At 46.2% G+C, this 21,396-nt stretch overlaps 1 protein-coding gene across 2 annotated transcripts in view; it reads right to left on the bottom strand.

Moving 5' to 3' along the window:
• TGFB2 (transforming growth factor beta 2) overlaps positions 1-19,372 on the bottom strand; it is an 83,112-nt gene extending 63,740 nt beyond the window's left edge. Inside the window, exons 1-2 of one of the 2 annotated variants that reach the window (XM_082671955.1) lie at positions 18,429-19,372; positions 3,531-3,614 (exon numbers count right to left, since the gene is read on the bottom strand). In XM_082671955.1, coding sequence (XP_082528081.1) covers positions 3,531-3,614; positions 18,429-18,774 — 430 coding nt within the window. In that variant the 5' untranslated portion in view covers positions 18,775-19,372. The remainder of the gene's footprint in view (positions 1-3,530; positions 3,615-18,428) is intronic. The other variant, XM_082671954.1, reaches the window with a different exon arrangement.
• Positions 19,373-21,396: the final 2,024 nt, after the last annotated feature.

Below are 21,396 nucleotides of genomic sequence, written 5' to 3'. Positions count from 1 at the left end.
TAGGGTTGCACAAGGAAAATACCAAGTAATTTATCATTAACTTTTTCTTTTTAATATCGGGGTCAGATTTTCACCTGCTCGAATACCTCTGGTTGAAAAAAAAAAAAAAACACTATTTGGAAAGAGAAAACTGCAGTTACTTGTGGCTGAGTTTGGCTGAGAGAGTAGAGTTTACATTCCATTGTTGGCGGGATCCTTACCCCATGGAATGTCTCAGAGCAGGATTCAGGCCACGAAGAGGTCAGCAGTGCTTTGACCAAACACTACCTCAGCGAATTAAACATTATACATCGACTAAGACATTATAAATTAGGCATCACTTACACATTATACATTAGTTTCGAAACTCCCCTTCCCAATCCACACTTGAACGGAGGCATTCACTCCCGTACATAACATCCCCACTAGGCATCCACCCGCCGTGTCATCACTTGTTTGCACGTGCAGGGCCTCCTCTGTGGTGAATGGTGAGCAGGGGTTGTGCGTGAGAAGTGTAATTAACCACAGATCTACCTTGCTATCTATATGCATTGGGGGACATGGAGAGCACAGGGTGAAAACCCAGCCACGCTGTGGATTCAGGGTCTCACACTTGCAGGACCAGCTGATCAAACAGAGGCCCCACTGGATCTGCATCCTTCAAGCTGAAGGACTTCGAGTAAACAGACCAGCAGAATGAGAGCATCCTCCCCTTAGTGAGGCCTGACTCACCTGTGCTGCCTCTTAAAGGTACAGACTCCTCAGCCCCACCCGCCCCAGCGATTCTGACTCCGCAGGCCTGAGATAGGTCAGGGAATCTGCTTTCCATGACCCCTCGGGACATACAAACGCAGGCCACACTTTGAGAAGCCCATCTTTAAATCCGAACCAAGCTAACAAAAAGCATCGCGCTCAGTACATCCTTGAAGAACGAAGCTGCATTTCCCTTCGTGACTTCTAACCCATGTCTTCATAGAGAGACTGTGTCGGCCGCTTAGCTTCTGGGTTCTTCTATCTCAGGAGAAAAACCTTCAGGCAGGCTCACCTCATCCTCACCTACATTTTTGGGGAGAGCGAACTTAAAGGGAGAAAAATGACGCAGCAGCCACATGGGCTGTGCGGGGCAAGGACTCTTTCTTCCTCCAGGCGATTTGATGTAAAGCTGATGGAGCATCAGCGCTGCCAGTCCAAGCATGGGTGTCAGGACACATAGTGATAACTACACCCAGGTCAGAGACCGAGGGAGGAAAGCCAGAGGCGCCACCGGCCCCCCGCCCTCTCTGCGGCCACTCCCAACCTCTCCTTGGAATGGAGAGGTGGTTCACACAAGGTGACAGGGATGGCCCTCGAGCTGCTTGGCACGAGCCAGGCTCCACTTAACGAGTGTTCAGAATCACAGTCAGCACGGAGAAATTCACCCTGACCCTGGACGCCTGCCCCTTGGCATCCGCTCACTTACATTTTTACTCAATTACTATTTCTAAGAACAGAGACAAAAAAAAAAAAAAAAAAAAATGCAGAGCCCCACTGCTCAGCAGTCTTGAATGGAAGGTCTGGAAGGGTCCGCAGGGTTTCCTCCCAGGAGGGAAGCTGGGTGGGGAGGGAGAGACTCCCACCTTAGGGAATCTGTGCGTCTCTCTCCCCCATCCTGGCCACACCCTCCGAGACACTCCTGATTTTCCCAGACTCAGGAGGGGCAGGGTAGGTTTCTAGTGTTTTTTCACCAAAGAAATAGGGAAGCTTGTGGGGCGATTAAATGACCGAAAATAACCCCGAGGGAGAAGGCGTGTCTGAGGCCAAGAACTAGGGGAGGCCTCTCCACTTGTTTCCTATGGGAAGAAAACATGAAAAGGAAATGAATCCAAAGTGGTAGGTAAGAGAATTATAAAATGAATGGGATGGGATTCCAAAGGGAAAGCAAAAAGAAGGGCAAAAAAATAAAAAATAAAATAAAAGAAGTTTGGGGTCCATGTGGTGGAGGGCACCAGGGCCAGACCTGAATTCAGATTTGGGCTCTGCCCTTTTGCGAGGTGATGACCAAGGACAAGGTATTCGCCTCTCCAAGACACAGTTTCCGGTGGGGAAAAATGGGGAGGTCGCACTCGCCCTCCCCACCCAGGATGACGTGCCTTAAATACCAGGGACTTAGGGGGTAGTCAACAAATGTTTTCCTTCTCTCATCCCTTTCCCTTGTCTTTTCCAAAAAGCTGGTGAGACCAAAAAAAGAAAACAAAATCAGACAATTAACTCCTTGGTTTAGACAGTGAAATAAAATACACATTTAGAGATGGAAAACCAAACATAATCTGCCTCAAAAAAGGGGAACTTTAAAAGCACGGGTCAAGCCATTCACTCTTCCTATTCACATGGCAGCTTCTAGCCACTCTGAGGCCTTCTGTACTAAAATAAATGTACATTCTCAATAGAATCAGTTTTTGTTTTTCTTTCTTTTTTTTTTTTTAGGAAAGCCCAGCTTAGGCCACTGTAAATAAACTATTTCATTTCTTGATTCCTAAGAAGCAAGGTTAGGCATGGTAAAGTTCACGGTAGGATAATCCAGTGAGTCAGACATCTACTGGGGTAATAAAAACATTTCTCTTGTCCTTATTTGGGACCTCCACCTGCATTTAGAATCAATATAATTCACGCTTCCTCAGGGCCTCAAAAGTGCAGTGGGAACCAACGCCAGGGTGGCAAGTCCATTTCCTCCCTTCCTGAATGGATCAGGGTACCACCTGGGCCAGAGTTCTTGAGTGTCAGGACCATCTAAGACCTGTTCTGTGCTGTGGTCTCATGGCCCAGCATACAATAAAAGATGGCACTCAATCAAAGCTGGCTAAATGTATTAATGTCCCAAATCAGAAAGGGGTGAGACCTCCGGCTTCGGTGGTCCCCAAGCTAACACGTGGCCCTAGCTCGGAGGAGTCTGCACTTGTTCTGAGGGTCAGGGCGAAGTGGCAAGCTCCCAGGTTCAGTCAACTGAAGCCTTGACCATGACCACCACATTCAACCCATTAATGGCAACATCAAGGTCACAATGATCAGCACATGTTTCCCACAGGCCTCCCTCTAGAACTTCAAAGGAGAGAAAATCTCCTTCCTCCCTTTCAGTTCAGTACCGGAAACATTAATTGAGCCATTGCTATGTGCCAGAAACAAGAACATAGATTCAAATAAGATACCCAAAAAGGACCCTTGACATTCTGGCCATACCGTTCAACCCTCCAGAGAGTATCCTCCCAGGGGGGTCAAGAGATCAATCTGTCAAATCCCTCGTTCACCCCTGGATCACACACATCTCACAGACTCACGATCCATTCTTCCCCATACGGCAATCAAGTCATCATATCACTTCAAAGCATTCATGAGTCTTTCTCATAGAAACTCTGACTACAAAATTGGGGGCACCTGTGTGACTGTCCAGCTACAAGGCTGCACTTCAGAATTCTATTTTGCTTCTGACACGTTCCCCCCAGGAGACAACACACACTAAAGATGGGCCGGCTATCACTACGTCAAACGAGGTATATAAAGCAGACGGGTGTACTCACCAAGGTACCCACAGAGCACCTGGGGCTGTCTGTAGCACAAGCTGCCCACTGAGCCAGAGGGTGTTGTAACAACTGGGCAGACAGCTAGGAGTTTTAAAAAGCACAGTCATTAGCTATTTTACTGAGGAGAAGCCTTGTACAGAGCTATACAAAGATTCAACGCAGAAGAGGGACTCAATGAACGTACTTATCATTCCCCCAGAAATAGAAGGTCCCCCCTACTCAGGGCCAGGGGACTAGGCCGGAGGGATCTTTGGGGGATTGTGGATTCTCACCCCAGATCTTTTGGCATCCCTTAACCAGCAGTCAGGTTCCTGAATTCAGCGTTCCCTTTAACACATTCTAGTGCTAAAATAGCAATGTACAATTTATATACGGAAATGGTAAAATAAATACCTTGACTTACATTAAAGGTGACTAAGAAAGGCCTTGACCTCTTTGACAAAAGACAGACTCCCTATTAAGAGTAAAACTCTGATTTTCATTTGCTTGGCCTCGATTTCAGTTTTCTTAAAACCACCTGTCATCATTTCTAACCCGCACATGAAAACTCCTTCTCCAGTGAACAAAAATCCGAGTGTATATTGCTTTGGGGCTGCGTAGCTGCCGTTTAAAAATCTAGGGCTCCTTGGAATGCATTAAAATATCTTCCGTGATAGTTTTGACATCCTGAAATTCTGAACTTTGCTGTTTTAAAAGTAAAGGTAGCAACTAGATCTTGTATATTGCCCATCACATTCTTATAAATGAAAATACACCAAAAAATACCTCCAGCTAAAAACATTGCTGAGTGTTCAAAGGCTATCCTATCTGTGATAGAGTCAATAATAAATATCAGATGTTTGCATGAGAAGAGGTAGGTGGACACCCTGCTCCATCATTAGTTTCCTGGGAATCTCTGGACAAGTGCCTTGAGGCACCCAAGCCTCTGCTGCTATAAAATGAAACTGACATCATGCTACCCCTGAGGGTTTTTGAAAGACTGAAACGAGATATTTAAAAGAAACTGAGAAATAAAAGGTGCTCAAGGGATGTAATAATATTAGTTATCTAACTTATTTGATAGATTAACCCCTGACGGCCTTCTAGGTCTGCATGAATATACCTCTTTCCCAGCTCCTTACACCAACTTAAAATCCATGCACCTTCCGTTCACCTAGGGCATGTCTTCTAGAAGTAGCATGGCCACTATTTATACCTGACTTGAAAACTTCTTTGGACAAAAGACAAAGGCTTTGTGGATTCCCTCCCACCCCATATGCACCCCACCCCACCTCCTTTTTTTTTTTTTTTTTGCCAGATTTGTACTTTTATCTCTCAATTTTAAAACAGATAAGGAAGACTTTTTCCATGGCCTGTAACTTACCATCTCCAACATTCAGCCCACTAACAAGATCCCAGGGGCCTATATTCACACTTGGGTGGATTCCACCTTCCAGTCAAAACCCTCTTTAATTGAGATGTGGCATCTGCATGGCCTGAATGGCCTGGAAGACGACGGCCCAACACCCAGGTCTTGGTAACACGCTGCTATCATGTTGCCACCATATGCTGTTACCAGCTGACATCTGCTCACACATGTTCTCACCAATAAGTAACCATGTTGTTTATTTTTAGAGCCCTCTCCACAGCCTCACAGAGAGAAAATTTCCTCACATCACCCGTCAGCAAAGACAGGAAGCTACAGACTGGGTATAAACTGTTTGTCACAAGATCAGCAAGGCACACAACGTCTTCTCATTCAGATTTGACCTCTAAAAAGAGATGCTGAAAGTTATCTTCAATAAAAATCTCAAGGAACGGAACCAGAGACAGGCAGGGTACGCAAAGCATCGCTTGCTCAGCAATGCTTTCTCTTCAGACTAGGGCCCTGTGCGTTTCTTGGGGGGATTTCACTCCTTTTCCTGGGAAACAGCACCTTCTTCAGGCCAGTGGGTGTTGTGGTGCCAAACAGGGATGCTTCTATTACCGGAATCCGGATCCCTGAAATCGTCCCAGGTCACCGGGGTCAAACGAAGTCTGTGGGGAAACGAGGCAAGCTAACTGCCATGATTTGTCCTTTCCAACTCAGATATGCACCTTTGGTTTACTCTCTCTCCGCCATCAAGCTACAGTATTAAAATGCTTTCTTTCCTCCCCTTCCTTGTTTGTTTTGTTGGTTGGTTTGTTTTTAAGCAGGGCCAAAGGACAGGCTGCTGTGGTGCTGATACAGTGCCTCTGAAGTTAAGCCCATGAACTGGATGGAGAGATAAATGATGCGAATAGGGATGATTTAGGCCAAAGGAAGTAACTGCTAGTTTTCGTAAAAATCAACTTTCAACATCTATGTGTTTGAAGTGGCACTGCGGTATGCCTAAACTTTTGCAGATCAGTAAGGTTTGGCGTCCATGTGAAATGCTTTTTAAAAGATGAAACCCTATGAAAAATCTGAGATGTGAATAGTCCTAGAGAAATAAAAATTTTTAGAATTACCTGGGCCCTCAGTCATGAATAATGGGGTGCTCGTATGGCTCACATAAGTCATAAGAGAAAAAAAGTCCTGGAATTAAAATTTTGCATGGGTCATTTACAAAATAACTAAGAAACAATGAAGCTAACTATAAAAGTGTTGGGACTCATTTTTGCCTGTGATGACACAGCTAAGAAATAAAGCAACAAAACCCAAAGACACAGTGTTTCCAGAGTGAGTTTCTGAACTACCTGCTTGGGAATCACCTGGCCTTCTTGTCAAGAGGCAGTTATCTGGAGCTCACCTTAAAACTACAGGATAATAATCTTGGGAATTCCCTGGCGGTCCAGTGGTTAGGACTCCGTGCTCTCACCGCCGAGGGGCCGGGTTCAATCCCTGGTCGGGGAACTAAGATCCCGCAGCGCAGCGCGGCCAAGAAAAACAAAACAAACAAACAAAAACTACTGAATAATAATCTGGATGGAGGGGAGCAGGCAAAGTTTGGGAGTCCGCACATAGCACTCCAGGTGATTCTTGTGCTTGGTAAAATTCAAGAAGCACTGGTATAGGCCTTTGTGACTTAGAGGTCAGAAAGGCCTTTTACAAAAAGCTCGTCTGACCTCAAAACAACCCAACCAGGTGGATCACAGAGAAACCGTTCTCTCCTAAGAGTTGCCTGTTCTGAGTAACGGTTTTATGTAGTGTGAATGTAGTGTGAAAGCGCCTCTCAGTCAGAGAGAAAGCCATTCTTTTTTTTTTTTTTTTTTTTTTGCGGTACGCGGGCCTCTCACTGTTGTGGCCTCTCCCGTTGCGGAGCACAGGCTCCGGACGCGCAGGCTCAGCGGCCATGGCTCACGGGCCCAGCCGCTCCGCGGCATGTGGGATCTTCCCGGACCGGGGCACGAACCCGTGTCCCCTGCGTCGGCAGGTGGACTCTCAACCACTGCGCCACCAGGGAAGCCCAGAAAGCCATTCTTAACGCAATGATAGCTTAAGCAGAATTAAATGTCATTAAAAATGCTGCAGTGAACTCCCCATCAAATTAGTCCTGCCCCTCAACCCCTCCCCAGCCCTCCACCCAAACACCCTCCACGCAAACACCATCTCTCTGATAACAGCAACTCCGGAAGTGGGTACTGTCATTTCCTCCCAGCTCTGGATGACAGTGAGTTTCTACTCCACTTAGAGAATTCCCAGCAAATGTTACTGAGAAAGGGCAAACCGTTGATCCCCAGTGTCTAATGACTCGGGGTCAGCTTGGCTCAAGACCCTCTTTCTAGAATCCTGATACAATTGCCAAAGAATGAATGAAATTAGACATGACCTTATACACATAGTTTCATTATTGATGGTGATGTTTTCTGACAGTGGAATTCTTCTGAAATATATCTCTCTACTAGACAAACCAGCACCTGCCACCTAATTCCATGGAGGAGAAAAGCAAAATTTGAGTAGGTGAAACAGCGTTCGCTCAGAAGTGGGTTGGTTCACAGATGTGACCAGTGAAATCTACTAACACACTTAACAACCTAAGGCTTGACACTGCGGGGAGGTACGAATGAATGACTAAGTTACTATTCAGATCAAAATGACTATATAATAGACATATCTCAGGGTGAGAACCGCTGCCTTAGAACCTGACGTGACAGCCATAATTCTCCTTTGGTTCTGCCCAGCTACTTCCGGCTAAAAGCTCCTACCTCTGTTTCTCTCTCCTTAACTTCCAGAGCCCCAGATGCTAAGGTGTGAACTTGGATGTAGAAACACTTCCCCAACCGAAAACCCTGACAGACCTCCAAGTGGGCAGTTCCTTTACCAAATCATCCATCTTCTACAAAGAAATGTCCTCAGTCTGTGATTTTCCTTTTTTTTTCTCCTTCTAAAGTCGAATCAGAATAAGTCATCTACCTTTCCCGCCCCCCGCCGCCAGCCCCTATTCTGGCCTTTCTCAGCCAGCAACTGAGTTATATGAGTTTATTATAAAGCAAGAAGAAACAATGTCAATGGCATGGTCATTAAGTTGTCAAAGCAGAGTGAAAATGAGATTAGGTCAATGGATAGGGAAATAAATGACCCTATAAGAATGAACCCCCCCAGTGGAAGGAATGACAAAGTGACTGTGTATTCTCTAGAGAGAATAATCCCTGATGAATTTGGTCTAAGAAGTGTTCAATTCCCAATACAGAAATGACTCCAAAACTTAAAAATTAAATTTCCCAGAAAATTCCCATTTATGGGCAATAATATACTTTAGCACTCTTAAAACACATTAAAAAATACGGTCTTCTCTTTTAGAGAGTGCTTCCCCTGAGATCTGCAGAGACCAGTGGACTTCTGATCGTTTCAATGTCTTTCTCAAAACCAAACTGTGCATTCTCGTTCACAAGCTGAAGTAACAAATAAGGATTCTTACAACAGCCTGAAGTTATGAATGAGCAGTTATTTGTGAACTAGCTTGTCAAGACAGATGTGGTATTTGTCAGTGCGGTGTGGGTTAGATAGCAAAAGCCAAATGCACGGAGCGCCAAGGTCAAAGTCACAACATTTTTCTTTTTCTTCCTTGAGACTGGAAAGATGCTACAGCACTTCCTGAAACAAACATCTCCAAAAAAGCAGCCTTACTCTCCAGCAGCTGCCCCATGACTCTCCTTTCAGAAACACCACGTCTCTCCCTCAGGAACGTCCTGCTTCCTAATTAGTGACATGGAGGCCACGAGCCACGGCCACTCTCCGAAGGGAGAGTGACAGTTTCTCTGTGGACAGAGATGTGTGCAACGTGCCAGTGTGAGCGCAAACAGCTGCCTGGGGACGTTGGAAATGCATTTGAACTATTTTCAGAAGGTCTGGGCTTTGTAACATCCAGAAAGCATTTTCCATTTGCTTTAAGTTCCTCAAGTTGTTGTGATTAAAGGAACATCTAAGCCCCACATTTTTGACTTATCAGGCAGAACCAAATCCAAGGGCTCATTTTTGAGAATGAAGGGATGGGGGCTGGTCCACACAGAAGAGCTTTCTGGGCACCAGCAGGCTTTCCCTCCTTGTAACAGATGCTAAATCCAGTAAACTCGATTCCTCTTGGACGGCAACGTCCTCTCATACCAACGAAATGGTTTTACTCGGTCGCCCCAGGAAAGCCAGGATGCTACCGCACGCAGAGATCATTCTGCTCTGTTGACAGCTACCCTGGGCCTAGTACGGCCTCTCCTCTCTGACATCACCTTCTAAGTTTTCATTTCCTACTCAAACCCTTTGTGGTGACTCCTCCACTACCCTCTCCCCTTCCTCCCATCCATCCTCCTCTGGGAGACTTCTACCCCCTAATGGCATTTTGCTGCTAAAGTCTGCTTTTAAATGAGTCGCCTGACAGCGAAGAAATTGCTGTGGCTGGTGCCTGGTCACGGAGATGCAGGGAGGTCCAAATGTCCTGGCTTCCTTCTTTAACAGAGCCTCTCCCCAGGGGAGCGGGTGAGACAGGGGGCCTGGGAGGAGGGGCCGCGCCAGCCCAGAGGCACATTGCCCACAAGTCCCTTCTGCATGTTAGCCTTTTCTGAGCAATACCCTCCCCCCATCCTTTGTTGAATTTCAACCTTTAAGGCCCAGAAAGATAAAGAGGTGAGTGCCATGTGACTCATACGTGTACTCAGAGAGATCCGTTAAAAATAACTTTAAACATTTTTTTCCTAGAAATGTAAAGGCCCTTTGAAACAACTGGTAACATCTTGAGATGTCAAAAAAAAAAAAAATCAAAACTGGATATTAATGCACTGAGCGTGCACAGTAAGACACTCCAGCTGGGAGGAATCCATGATGTGGACCTCCTGCTTCTGGTGCCAGAGGTGGCGATTACCAGTCGCAGGCTCTTAAAGTTTACTAAATAGAAATGTTTTCCGAGGGCAGATATCATGTTCCCACTTAATTTTATTTTCGATGTGCTTCTAGGACACAGCACTCTGCTACATGCACATGGACCGCTATTCTCCCAATCCACAAATATTTATGCGACTTCACTGATTTTACATATTTTTCATACCTCTAAAATCCTGATGCCCTCTTAGAATCAATGGCACGTTACAATTACTTGGCAATGATATTTCTTTTTAAGTGGCATATAAAATAATGGTGCACTGTAAAATCAATAGCGTTTGAGATTCAGTGAATGATAGCTGCCGTGTAAAGCAAGCCTATTAGGTACCAGAAGCAGCTGCGCTTGGCCTTTCTTTGCATGTCATCATCCATCCTCTACAACCCTAGGGGGCCGATATCAGCTTCTTCATCGTGACAAGTGAACAAACTGAGATCAGCTTAAGTGCAGGGGCTTCGGCCTGGTCACCAAGCCAGTGATGGCAGAGGTAGTATCTGAATTCAGCAGGAAGCAACTTAAATGTCAACGAGGCCGACTGAATAATTTGCACGGAGACAGCCAAGTTGCTAACCCAAACAAGACCACATTTTAACAACTGCCATTGGCCTGGAGTAGGACTTCCTGTCTTTGATGCTCCCTCTTCCCTTTCAGCCTCTGAGATTCCTCTGGTGCGATTCCCTTTTATTTATTCTCTTTCTTTCACTTCTTGGGGCTGCCTGGCTCTCAGGTCTGTGCTCACCGTACAACACCGTCCTGCCTTCCTCAATAAATTAATTTTCTGCGAGAGACAAGACGAATCACCTATCAATCAAATTTATAAAGATGTTGTGAAGAAAATGGTTGCAGTTCAAGATCAAGACCAGGAGACTTGAGAAATCACAATTTTTGTATCAACCAAGTGCAGAGATAAAAGTGGAAGAATGTGGTAGAGGCAAGAAGAGAGACCCAGGGTGGTAGGAAAGGCTTCAGAAGTATCCTTCCTTCTGGAGGGAAAGAATGCAGAGCTTCTATGAATGTAATTCCTGCCAGGTGAGGAGCGTCACCACCCTTTCATGGAGGGACTGTATCGTTTTGCGAGAGGGCAGGAAAAGTCATGCTCTCCATTTCCTGGTCTCTGTTTGGGGCCTCTATTACTTGTGGTACCTAAAAGTCTGACTTCCGGTAAGACATCGCTGATAGAAATAGTTATAGCCGTGTCCTCATACGTCACAGGGAAAATACCAGTCTGGACCGTATAGGGTCACTTTTGAGTGTGAAATAAGTGCATGCGTGTAAAATATTTAAAACTATGCTTGGCACGTAGTATGTACCCAGTGAGGGTTCGCTTTCATCATCATCACTATCGCCATCATTTTCATTTTTATCTGCAAAACTGGAAACAGGAAATGAATGGTTCTGAGAAGCCTGTGTTGCCTTCAGCACAGGGACAAGATCCATCAGGAACATTGTCCCCAATAACGGAGGTGAGTAGATTTTTGTCTCTCCATATCTCCCGGTCCAATGCTTTGAACTCTTTTTTTTTTGCGGTACGCGGGCCTCTCACGGTTGAGGCCTCTCCCGTTGCGGAGCACAGGCTCCGGACGCGCAGGCTCAGCGGCCATGGCTCACGGGCCCAGCCGCTCCGCGGCATGTGGGATCTTCCCGGACCGGGGCACGAACCCACGTCCCCTGCATCGGCAGGCGGACTCCCAACCACTGCGCCACCAGGGAAACCCCAATGCTTTGAACTCTTGATCCTTCTTCTGGTAACTCAATCTTATTCTCTAAAGGGAAACGCTCATTCCTTTATTAAGCATTGATTGAGCAACAACAACGTGCTGTAAGAACATAGGTAAGTCAGAGTGGGTTCCTGTTCTGAGGCAGTTTACAAACCGATGAAGAAGACAGGTCAGGACACAGCTAGATTTTACCTACAGCAAAAGAAAAGAGGCTGAGATAGAGATGAATATCAGTATCGTGAGAGTGCAGAGGAAGAGCTACTTAAATAGGACAAAGAACGTCGACGAAGGTCTCATAAGGAGATGGTACTAACTAAACCTTGAAGGGTATTTAAAGGTGTTAAAAGATGGATCTCTAAGTGGAAGAAATGACATAAACAAAGGGCTGGAGGCACAGAAATAAAGGGCCCATTTGGGTAAAGGAAAAGAGGGTGATCTGGCTGGAGTGTAGTTTTCTTGGGGGGATTTAGTTGGGGGGCTGCTGAGCAAGGAGGAGGGGCCTGACTCTGAAAGGTCTTGGATATTATCTAAGACATCTGAGATCTTACCTACGAAGCCTAGATCCTCAAGGCCTCCCTATATGAGGATTAGATAGTGCTGGGCATGCTGGATTACCAGCCCTGCCGGTCTCTGTTCCCAGCCCCTTAGGTGGCAAAGGTCACCTAAGGACCAATCCGAGGGAGCCAGGGAAACAGATCTACTGAGTGGAACTTACTAGGAAATGAATGAGTTGTTGGTCCCGAGACATCCCAGGCTGGTGGGAGTGGTCCCCAGGGCATCACTTTTAATCATATTGGAATATCTCTAACATATCTCCTTTTAATATCTCATAATCAATGGCACGTTATAGTCAATTGTCAGTGATATTTCTTTCTCTGTGGCACATAAAATAACAGTGTACCTTTAAATCAATGGTGTCTGAGAATCAATGGTTAATAGCTGGCATGCAAAGAGGGTCTACTAAGTGCCAGAAGCAGAGCACAGGGGGTCTTTACACAGGTCACGGTCAGTCCTTTGCAACCCTAGGAAGCCAGCGTCTTCTTCATCTTTACAAGTGAAGAAATGGAGCCATGGTTGAATGAAGTTCACCACCCTACACACAGATATTCCAGAAGAGAGAAGAACAAGAAGGCAATTTAGAGCCTGTGGCGAAGTGGTCAAGGGGGAGTGCAGATGCAGAGTCAAGGCCACGAAGACAATCCGGAAGCAAGGTGCTGGTCACAGTGCAGTGTAGTTCTAACCTATCAGAGGTTAGAAAAGAAACAAAACCAACGACAGCCACCAAAACCCACTTGTGACTGCAGCGTGAGGCGAATTTCTCCCAAACACAGGATGGAAACAAGCTTTTCCGCCTAAACAAACCCATCAGAGAATCCCTAGTATGTGATTAAATTGAAACTACCTGGAGAACACTGAATTCCTAGGTTAAAAAGTATCTTTGTTGAAAAAATATTAAAAACCCAAAGCACACCATATGGTTTCAAAATGACAATGGAAACGTTTGTTTATCTCGGGCCAGAGGCACATTTCATCAAGCTGTTCAGAATCTGAGAAGTGGATCCACCCTTCGGCAGTCAGGCTGCCTAAGGAGAGCGAGCACATCTGGCAAATCCACATCCTCTCTCCAGGATCCCTGAGGACCGGAAATGCTATATCAGGAGAGCTGACAGGGCTGTTTGCAGAGCTCTTGCCTGCAGGTTCTTTGCTCCCGGATCACCTTAATACTGAACCTGTAAAGGGCTGGGGGTGGCGGCGGGGAGGGAGGAGTCCCCCCAGAATCCCACCTCGGTGGTCAGCTTGTACGTCTCTCCCAGGGCCAGGCTCTTCCACTCTATTTTCCCTAAACTTCTAAAAATGCAGCTTGAAGTGTGTTGTAATCTCTGGGCAAAGGCCTAGAAGTCAGTGACCTCCTTTGTTCTAACCCAGATTTGATATGGGATCAACAGTGAGTCATTAGCCCTTTTCTCACATCTCAGTTTCCTCTAGGAAACAGGATCTGTCATTCTTTCATATCTTTTTATATGAAAGATGCTGTGACTGGGGTTACATCAGCATCTCTTCACCAGGGAGAAGGCATCGTTCAAAAAGTGCAGCTCCTTGAGTAGACCCCAGGGGTCGCTGTGGAGACACAGAAGGCTCCCGGAGCCTCTGCCAGGTCAGCTGGTCCCCATCTACCCCTCCAGCTTCACAAAGCCCAGCCTCCATCCAGTGGGGACTCCTCAGGAGAGGAGACCGGCCTCCCTTGGCAACAAAGACGGCCCAACTACTTCAGTTATAACCAGTATATCTCTTTGAGGAGTTTTGCTAGACTTTGAAAAGTAAAAGAAAGAAAAGAGAGAAAATCCTGGAAGAGAACGGAGCCTAAAGTTAAACGCGACCACAATTAAGCACTAGAGTTAGTACAAGCAATGATGCAATACAAGTAGGGGAATTAAAGTTGGGTCTGCTGTGTATTAATAACTCAATCATTGGGGAAGTCTAGGGAAGGGGTTCAAGTCTGTCTCTCTCTCTGTGTCCCTCTTTCTGACACATCCACAGAGAATCTGAAAAATAAAATCCCTATCACTTTGCTGTATACCTGAAACTAACACAATATTGTAAATCAACTATAGTTCAATTTAAGAAACAGAAAAAAAATCCCTGAACATCAAGCAAAAATAGTACTATGTTCCAGCAACTGCTAATATTTTCTTTCATCGGGCAATTGGCTGACAGTTCAGCAATGTGTACACAGAAAGATATATCCATGAACAGAATGTTACGTTGCGTCCCCCCCACCCCACAAACCATAGTGCTATTGGTATGCTTCCTATCTTCCTCAATTTCACTTGGAAAATTACAGGGGAAATAGAAAAAGAGATTGCTTGGTATTAAATGCTTAGCATTTATGTGAAACAATTACAAAGGAAACCTCACCGTAATGTCTCAGGCTGTATATTTTAGTTTATCTAATTCAATATGAGAGAATAAACCAACTTTCTTCCATTGCTGAGCCTGGAGATTCCACTCTTCCTTAACATGAGCTGCTTATTTTCCTTGCAAGGAAAATCCACGGTAATCCCTCACTTCTTTTTTGCTCTGTCCTGACTAATATCACATTGCTGCTGACTGAAGTTACAGATGGGTGGAGCGACACCCTTACTTAGGCTAAATGAATGGGAACCTTTGATGCCTCTAATTTAGGCCCTTTAAGATCATAATAATGAAGTATACACCATACCAAAGAGTCAAATTCATAGTCCCACTTACTTAAGAAAAGTTTCTGATTATCTTTCTATTCCATGTTAATGTCCTTTTGATGATAAAGATGTTTTACTTTCATATTATTACTTTGGAAATGGTACTACTAGCAGAATTCAGCAACTGCAAATAAATCCCAGGGTTACCGGGTTTCTCCACGTGGGGATTACTGACATTTGGAGCTGGATAATTCTTTGATGTATGGGGGTGGCGGGTGGAAAAGGGACCTTTCCTGTGCATTCTAGAATGGTGAGCAACCTCCCTGGCCCTTCCACTCCCAATCATGACAACCCAAAATGTCTCCAGACATTGCCAAATGTTCCCTGAGGGTGTGGGCGGGGGAAAGGACAAAATCACCACAGTTAGAACCACAACACGTGCCTGATTTGTTACATGGAAAAGAGAGGCGAAAGAAAGAAAATAAAATTTTGTCTCTTCCTTTTTTTTTTTTTGACTGTCGAAGGGTCTACATATTTTAATTGTTAATCATTTGGATTCTTACTCTGTTATGTGGAATCACTCTTTCTAAATTTCTAAAGCCCTGTACAGTGTCTTTTGAATAGATGTGCTTGAAGTTCAAGTGGATTGTCAAAAGGAAGAGAAGTCCACTAATTCCCACTGGGTAAAGTATGGGTAAACCTTAGCATAACTCCACTTTGAGCCTTAAACTAACAGCATGTGAAAAGATCAATACGAATAAATTCAAAACTAATCAGATCCCTTCTTCAAATGTTGACACAGTATTATTTATATCCCATAAATACCTTCTTGACTAAAATTCATCCTAGGAGATTGGCACCTGGCCAGTTCTATTCATATTTACTGTATTTATATAGTACGCTGGGCCAAGGATAATATTTAAGACAAAATATGCCTGAAGGCATATACAATATCTCTTATATTTTTACTTTTAAAACTCCACATTGCTAAAAACATTTTGTCTGAACTGTATAAAACGTCCTGCAAAGGGCTACCAACAATCTGTAATGATATATAGCTCATTGAGCACGGTTAGAGCATATTTGTAATATTTGAGCTGAAGTCACTCCCTGAACGCTAATAAGTTGGTGGTAAAAAGTGAACCAGTGATCTTTCCCATGCCTTCATCTCTGGGGCTTATGACCCGCTGCAGATTCCCTTCAAGAAATGACAGGCACACTTCCTCCCCACCGTCTCTTCAGGGAGGACCGAGTTAAAAGTTAGGTGGAAAGGTCCCAAAGAGGGAAAGCTGGTATATAAGCCAATGCTGTCCTTTCCGTTTGCCCTTTAAAAATATGGTGGAGTGATTTTTTTTTCTTTTCTTCCTTTTTTTTGGAAGGGTTCACTATATTCCAGTATAACTAGAAAGTACTGGAAAATCAGTTAACCTACTTTCTATAAAATTATCCACAGTCCTAGCACAGTAGTATCAAATCTGCTATTAATAAGGCTTTCTGCTCCTAAATTTCCTTTAAGGCTTTAAGAAGCCTGCACTCTTTGTAGGAAGACTGATAGTTTATATTTTATCCTGCACTGATCAGAGGCTTTCATTTCTTTGGTAGCTGGGAGAGGAAGCAGAAGGGAATCCACACACGCACCTGAGATGCCAACCTCTGAAATCCTAATAATTTGAGAATTTTCTCCAATTTGGTGATGATGATAATCTTGCGTGGGATCACCTCAGTTGTTTAGACTGAAGAGTGCTTGAAGAACAAAGAATGAACACCCTCTTGGGTAATTTGCTCTTTCCACACCTATCTCACGAAGGGATCAGACCTCCTCTCTGTTATGAAAATGCCAGCAATTCATGAGAGCTGTTGCAGGTAAACATTGAAGGCTTGGCTTGTTCTGGTTCTACATAACATAACTGCCCGCCTGCCCAAATTCCAGTAGAACGGTTGCACGTGCTAGAGAAAGCAAACTGACTCAACTCCCTGTTGGGTCTCAATGATTTTGGACTAATTACAATGAACTTTCTTTCCTAATTATCTCCATGGCTCCACCCCAGGTAGAAAGCTTTCCTTCACTCCCCGGGGGGGGGGAATCACCAGGGTGGAGTGTATTTATCACCATTGTTGTGGATGGTGACGTAATTACAATAATAAAATCATCCTGCTTGCCAGGATCTCCTGCCTCAGCTCTGCCCTTAAACAAGAAGAGATGATGCTGCAGCAAAACAGAGGTCGCCAGGAAGCCTGGGGTTGGATACTTCAGCTGACAATGTGAGACCATCAAATACAAGACATGGCAAGTCCCGGAACTACGACTTGTCAAACTAAATATAAATATTCAAAAAGAAAAGCACCACCCTGCAATTAGAACCTCTAGGATAAAATTACCAAGATGGCCATATTATCTCTGTAGGCAAGACACAGAGACGTTGTGAAGGCTGCCAGGGAGTATATAGGGCATGGAAAGGGGAGGAGAGAGATGGGCAACCAATGAAAAGTGTACGACTTGGGATTTGGAATAGGCAAATGTTGGAGCTCTTTTTTTTTTTTTTTTTTTTCTTTTTCTTCTTCCTGGTATTTAACCCTCTCAGGCATCAATATATGCTGCTTCTTCTTTTCTTTTTTTTAAAGAACTTGGAAATCATTCTAAGCTAACTGCCCTCTTCCCTTCCCCTCAAAGAACTCAACAATCAATCATTCACTCCCGTTGCTACTGTATGCCAGCTGGTTTTGAGGACACTGCCCTCAGAGAAGCCAGTTTAAAAAGAAAAAAAAATCGGCTGTCTTCTACGCTGAGATTTAGGAATGCAACGAAGTGACTGCAGGAAGCCTATGAAAGGGCAGGGAACACCGGGCTCAAGAGTGAGAAAGATAAACGATAAACGCATAAGAAAAAGGATCTGCTACACCGGCGATTTTAAGAAGGCAGGTTTGAGTGAATTCGGAAAAAAATAACGTGAAGGAAAAACCCTTTTAAACGTAGTCAGCAACGAAGCTGTCCTTTCTACCATTCCAGGTGAAATCAAAAGGGGACGTGGTTACAAGATCTCGCCTTGGGGGGAATGTAAACACCTCGCCGAGGCAGTAGATTCAAGAATTGAGGGGTTGGAGGTAGGTTTTTGGAGGGGTCTCCAGATCGGGTTTTGTCTTGGCGATGCTGACATTTTTCGGGGAGTTTAGAGACAATAGGGAAGGCTTGGGGAATCAGCTGATAGGTCGGCACGGAAAGGGGCGCCTTCCGGAGAGGCTAGTTTTGAGCCACTTTTTTTTTTTAACCCCTCGTGCACCAGTTCGGCGGGCTTCAGGCCAATCGGAGCAAAGAAAACAAACCCACCAAGGTTTCCCGGTTTAACGCGGCCCCAGGGAGCGCCTCCAAGTTTGACAGAGGAGGGCTGACTCCTAGCCGGTGGCCGAGTCGAGAATTCCAGGGAAGAGAAAAAAAGAGAAAAACGCCTTATAAAAGACGGGGCGTTGGGGGAAGGGAGAAATGGAGAAAATTAAAAGTCGCAAGTCCACGTTTTAAAGCCTAACGTCCTCAAGCACACAACTGGCAAGGAGGTGGGTGGGACGGAGGACAGGAGCAGGGGAAGGAGCGAGCTGGGACCCGGAGAGGGCAGGGCGATCCCTGGAGTGGCTGCGGTTCTGGAAGCCTCGGGCAGCGCTAAGCCCCGGGGACTAGAAGCGGGGAGCGGTACTTACTTTCCGAGGGGAAGAAGGGCGGCATGTCTATTTTGTAAACCTCCTTGGCGTAGTACTCCTCGTCGCTCCGCTCGCGCTCGCAGGCGGCCGCCCTCCGGCTCGCCTTCTCCTGGAGCAAGTCCCTTGTGCTGTTGTAGATGGAAATCACCTCCGGGGGGACCTCCTCGGGTTCGGGATAGTCTTCTGGGGGGCTGGTGAGTTTCAGCTTGCTCAGGATCTGTCCGCGGATCGCCTCGATCCTCTTGCGCATGAACTGGTCCATGTCGAGCGTGCTGCAGGTAGACAGGCTGAGCGCGACCGTGACCAGATGCAGGAGAAGAAAAGCGCTCAGCACACAGTAGTGCATTTTTTTTTTTTAAGGTGGAAAAATTTTTTTTTAAAAAAGTAAAAAAGTAAGAAAAATAAAAAGAAACCAACAACTCTCAAAGTACAGATCAGGTAGATTTTTTTTTTAATGCGAAACTTTTGCAAACAATCGGGAGTCAATGTCCGAGAGAAAAAGCTATCTTGCTTGAATTCCTTTAAAAAGAAAAGGCAAGTCGTTCCCCAAGTGGAAATATTAATACACGACGGGCAAGGGGGAAGCTTCACTTGGGGGAGTCAGCAAAAGTTTTCTTGGAGCGACGAGATGGGGGCAAAAAAAGAGACGAGTGGCTATTAGGCAGAAATAAATTTAGGAGGAGGAAACGGAGTTCAGTGTGTCAGTTTCGGGTGCGGAGTGGCGGATCCGAACTCGGCTCCTCCGGCCAAAAGGGAAGAGATGAAAAGGTCCCGGGGCTGGCAGCGGGAGCGCCGGCGGGAGGGCCGCGGGCAGCGCTGTCAGGGGGGCGGCCGAGGCCGGCCGGCTCCAATTTATATATTTAAAGAAGGAGCGGCGCGGCCCTGCCTTCCACTACGGCGCTGAAAGCAGGAGCAGCAGCAGCTCCGGAGCGGAGGGGCGCACACGTGTGTGAGTGTGTGTGTGAGTGTGCGCGCGCGCGCGCCCGTGTGCGCGCGCTGGGAGCGAGCCCGGCCCCGGCGGGGAGGCGGGAGCGCTTCGCGCTGCGCCCGGGACTCGGCCGCTTCCGGCGGGGGCCGCGGGGGCCGCGGCGAGGATCCTGCTCCCGGAGGTGCGCGCGGGGGCCGACACCCGGCCGGCGCGCCGACCCGCCCGGTCACTCCACGTTGCCGCCGCCGCCGCCGCTGGCGAACGCGTCCGGCCTCCAGCTCCCTCCTTCTGCTCCTTCTCCTCTCGCTCTAAACGCCAACCCGGCAACAGACGAGCGGCGGCCGCCGCCGTGGCTTTCGCCCCCCGCGGACCGCAGCGGCAGCCCCGGGACGCGCCGACAGGGGAGTTTTATTCCTAGGGGGTTGCGAAGGGGTTCCCTTGGACTCCCACCCTTGCCCACCCACTCCTGGTTTCTCTCCCACTTGGGCTTTCTCGCCGAGGGTAGTAGGCAGCCTGCAGTAGATCCTCTCCTTCCTCTTTTCTGCAGCCAGGCAGCCCCTCGGTTTGCCCCCGAATGGCTCCCTAGACCGTTATCCTAGGTTCTCCATCCCTCTCGCCAGTCCTCCTTCACTTGCGCTCTCGCTCTTCCTTGTGTGTGTCTCTCTCTGCCTCTCTCGGTCTCTCTGTATCTCTCCCGCTGCCTCTGCCTGCCCCTCTCTCTCTGTCTCTCTCTTGTCGGGAGCTTCTGGAGCTCCCCTCGGAGCGAACCTTCTGCTGCCAGCAGATAACATCACGATCCTGCCTGGGAGGAGAGATTTATAAGTTCTCTCTGAACCACGTGTTTGCCTTCAACGAAGTGACGTGCTAGGATTACAGTCAGAAGTCCTCTCGTTTACTTAGACCACGAGCTCTCCCTGAACCGTTGAGGGGGTGTGGAAATGAGGACGGCTGTGGGGAAGGGAGGGAGGAGGTGGTGTGCGCCCTGACAACAGTGATTTATGGTATTTACTTTATATAGTCATTTTGGACCCGTCTGGTGAAGGACATGCGATCAAGCCTCCCATTTTTACTTCGTGTGGCTCGCTCGCTCACAGCCTCCCAGTTGGGATCACTTGCTCTAGAATGGAAGTCTTCCCTCCTGTATTGTTTTCTCTCTCCCTCTCTCTCTCTCTCTCTCTCTCCTCTCTCGCTCGCTCGCTCGCTCGCTCATGCAAATGAGCATCAAACAGTTGACTCTGGGCCAGGCCAGCCCTGGGATAGGTCATCCAAGCTCCACCTCCTAGCTTTTTAGTGGCATCATTTTCTGAGATTCCATAGCACCGTGCTGGTACCTCTATCCTAAAGCTTATTTTATTATGGTTTGTTGTTTATAGCCTAGTTCTGCATTTGACTGTGAACGGCTGAAAACAGAGCTCTCTCTTCTGCACCTGGAGAATGAATTATATTTATTTTACTGTTTGAATGAATGGCTATCTTCTTAATTTGCTGCCTAAGCCACATCTTGACATGGCTTTCTCTTCACCTTCTTCCCCAGCTAGACTTTAGCAATCAACTTCATTCTTTCCACAGCATATATCAGGAAGCTGGGATTTTAAGTGTTTGATGTTGCTGTTATACACTACTCATAACTTGACATTTTCTATTTCAACCTAGTCCAAATTAGATAAATACAAAAATAATTCTTGCCCCTGTTCACTTTTCCCTTTTTCTTTTCTTTTACCTTTAGTTACTCAAAGTCAACATTTTCATTTCATCATGACGGTAGCCATACCGACTAGACAGATGATTTAAACTGGAAACTCTGTTGAGTTTTCCCCCAAACTCAAAGCCACTATATCACTCCCTAGTTCAGATGTTCCTTTCATTATAGAAAGGTCACAAGGAGCTTTCTCTAACTTTTGGAATTTACACTTTCCATGTGTATGGGGCCTATACCATTAGTAAACAGAGGGGTAAATAGTTACGATAACAGTAGCTAACACATATTACACTCAGTAACGTGAGGCAGATCGACAGATGTATATATGTATGGTCATTTAA

This window comes from Grampus griseus (assembly GCF_964374135.1).
Source record: "Grampus griseus genome assembly, chromosome: 1".
Classification (NCBI taxonomy): domain Eukaryota; kingdom Metazoa; phylum Chordata; class Mammalia; order Artiodactyla; family Delphinidae; genus Grampus; species Grampus griseus.
Note: the sequence above shows the minus strand (reverse complement) of the source record. Positions and strands in the feature narration are given on the sequence as shown.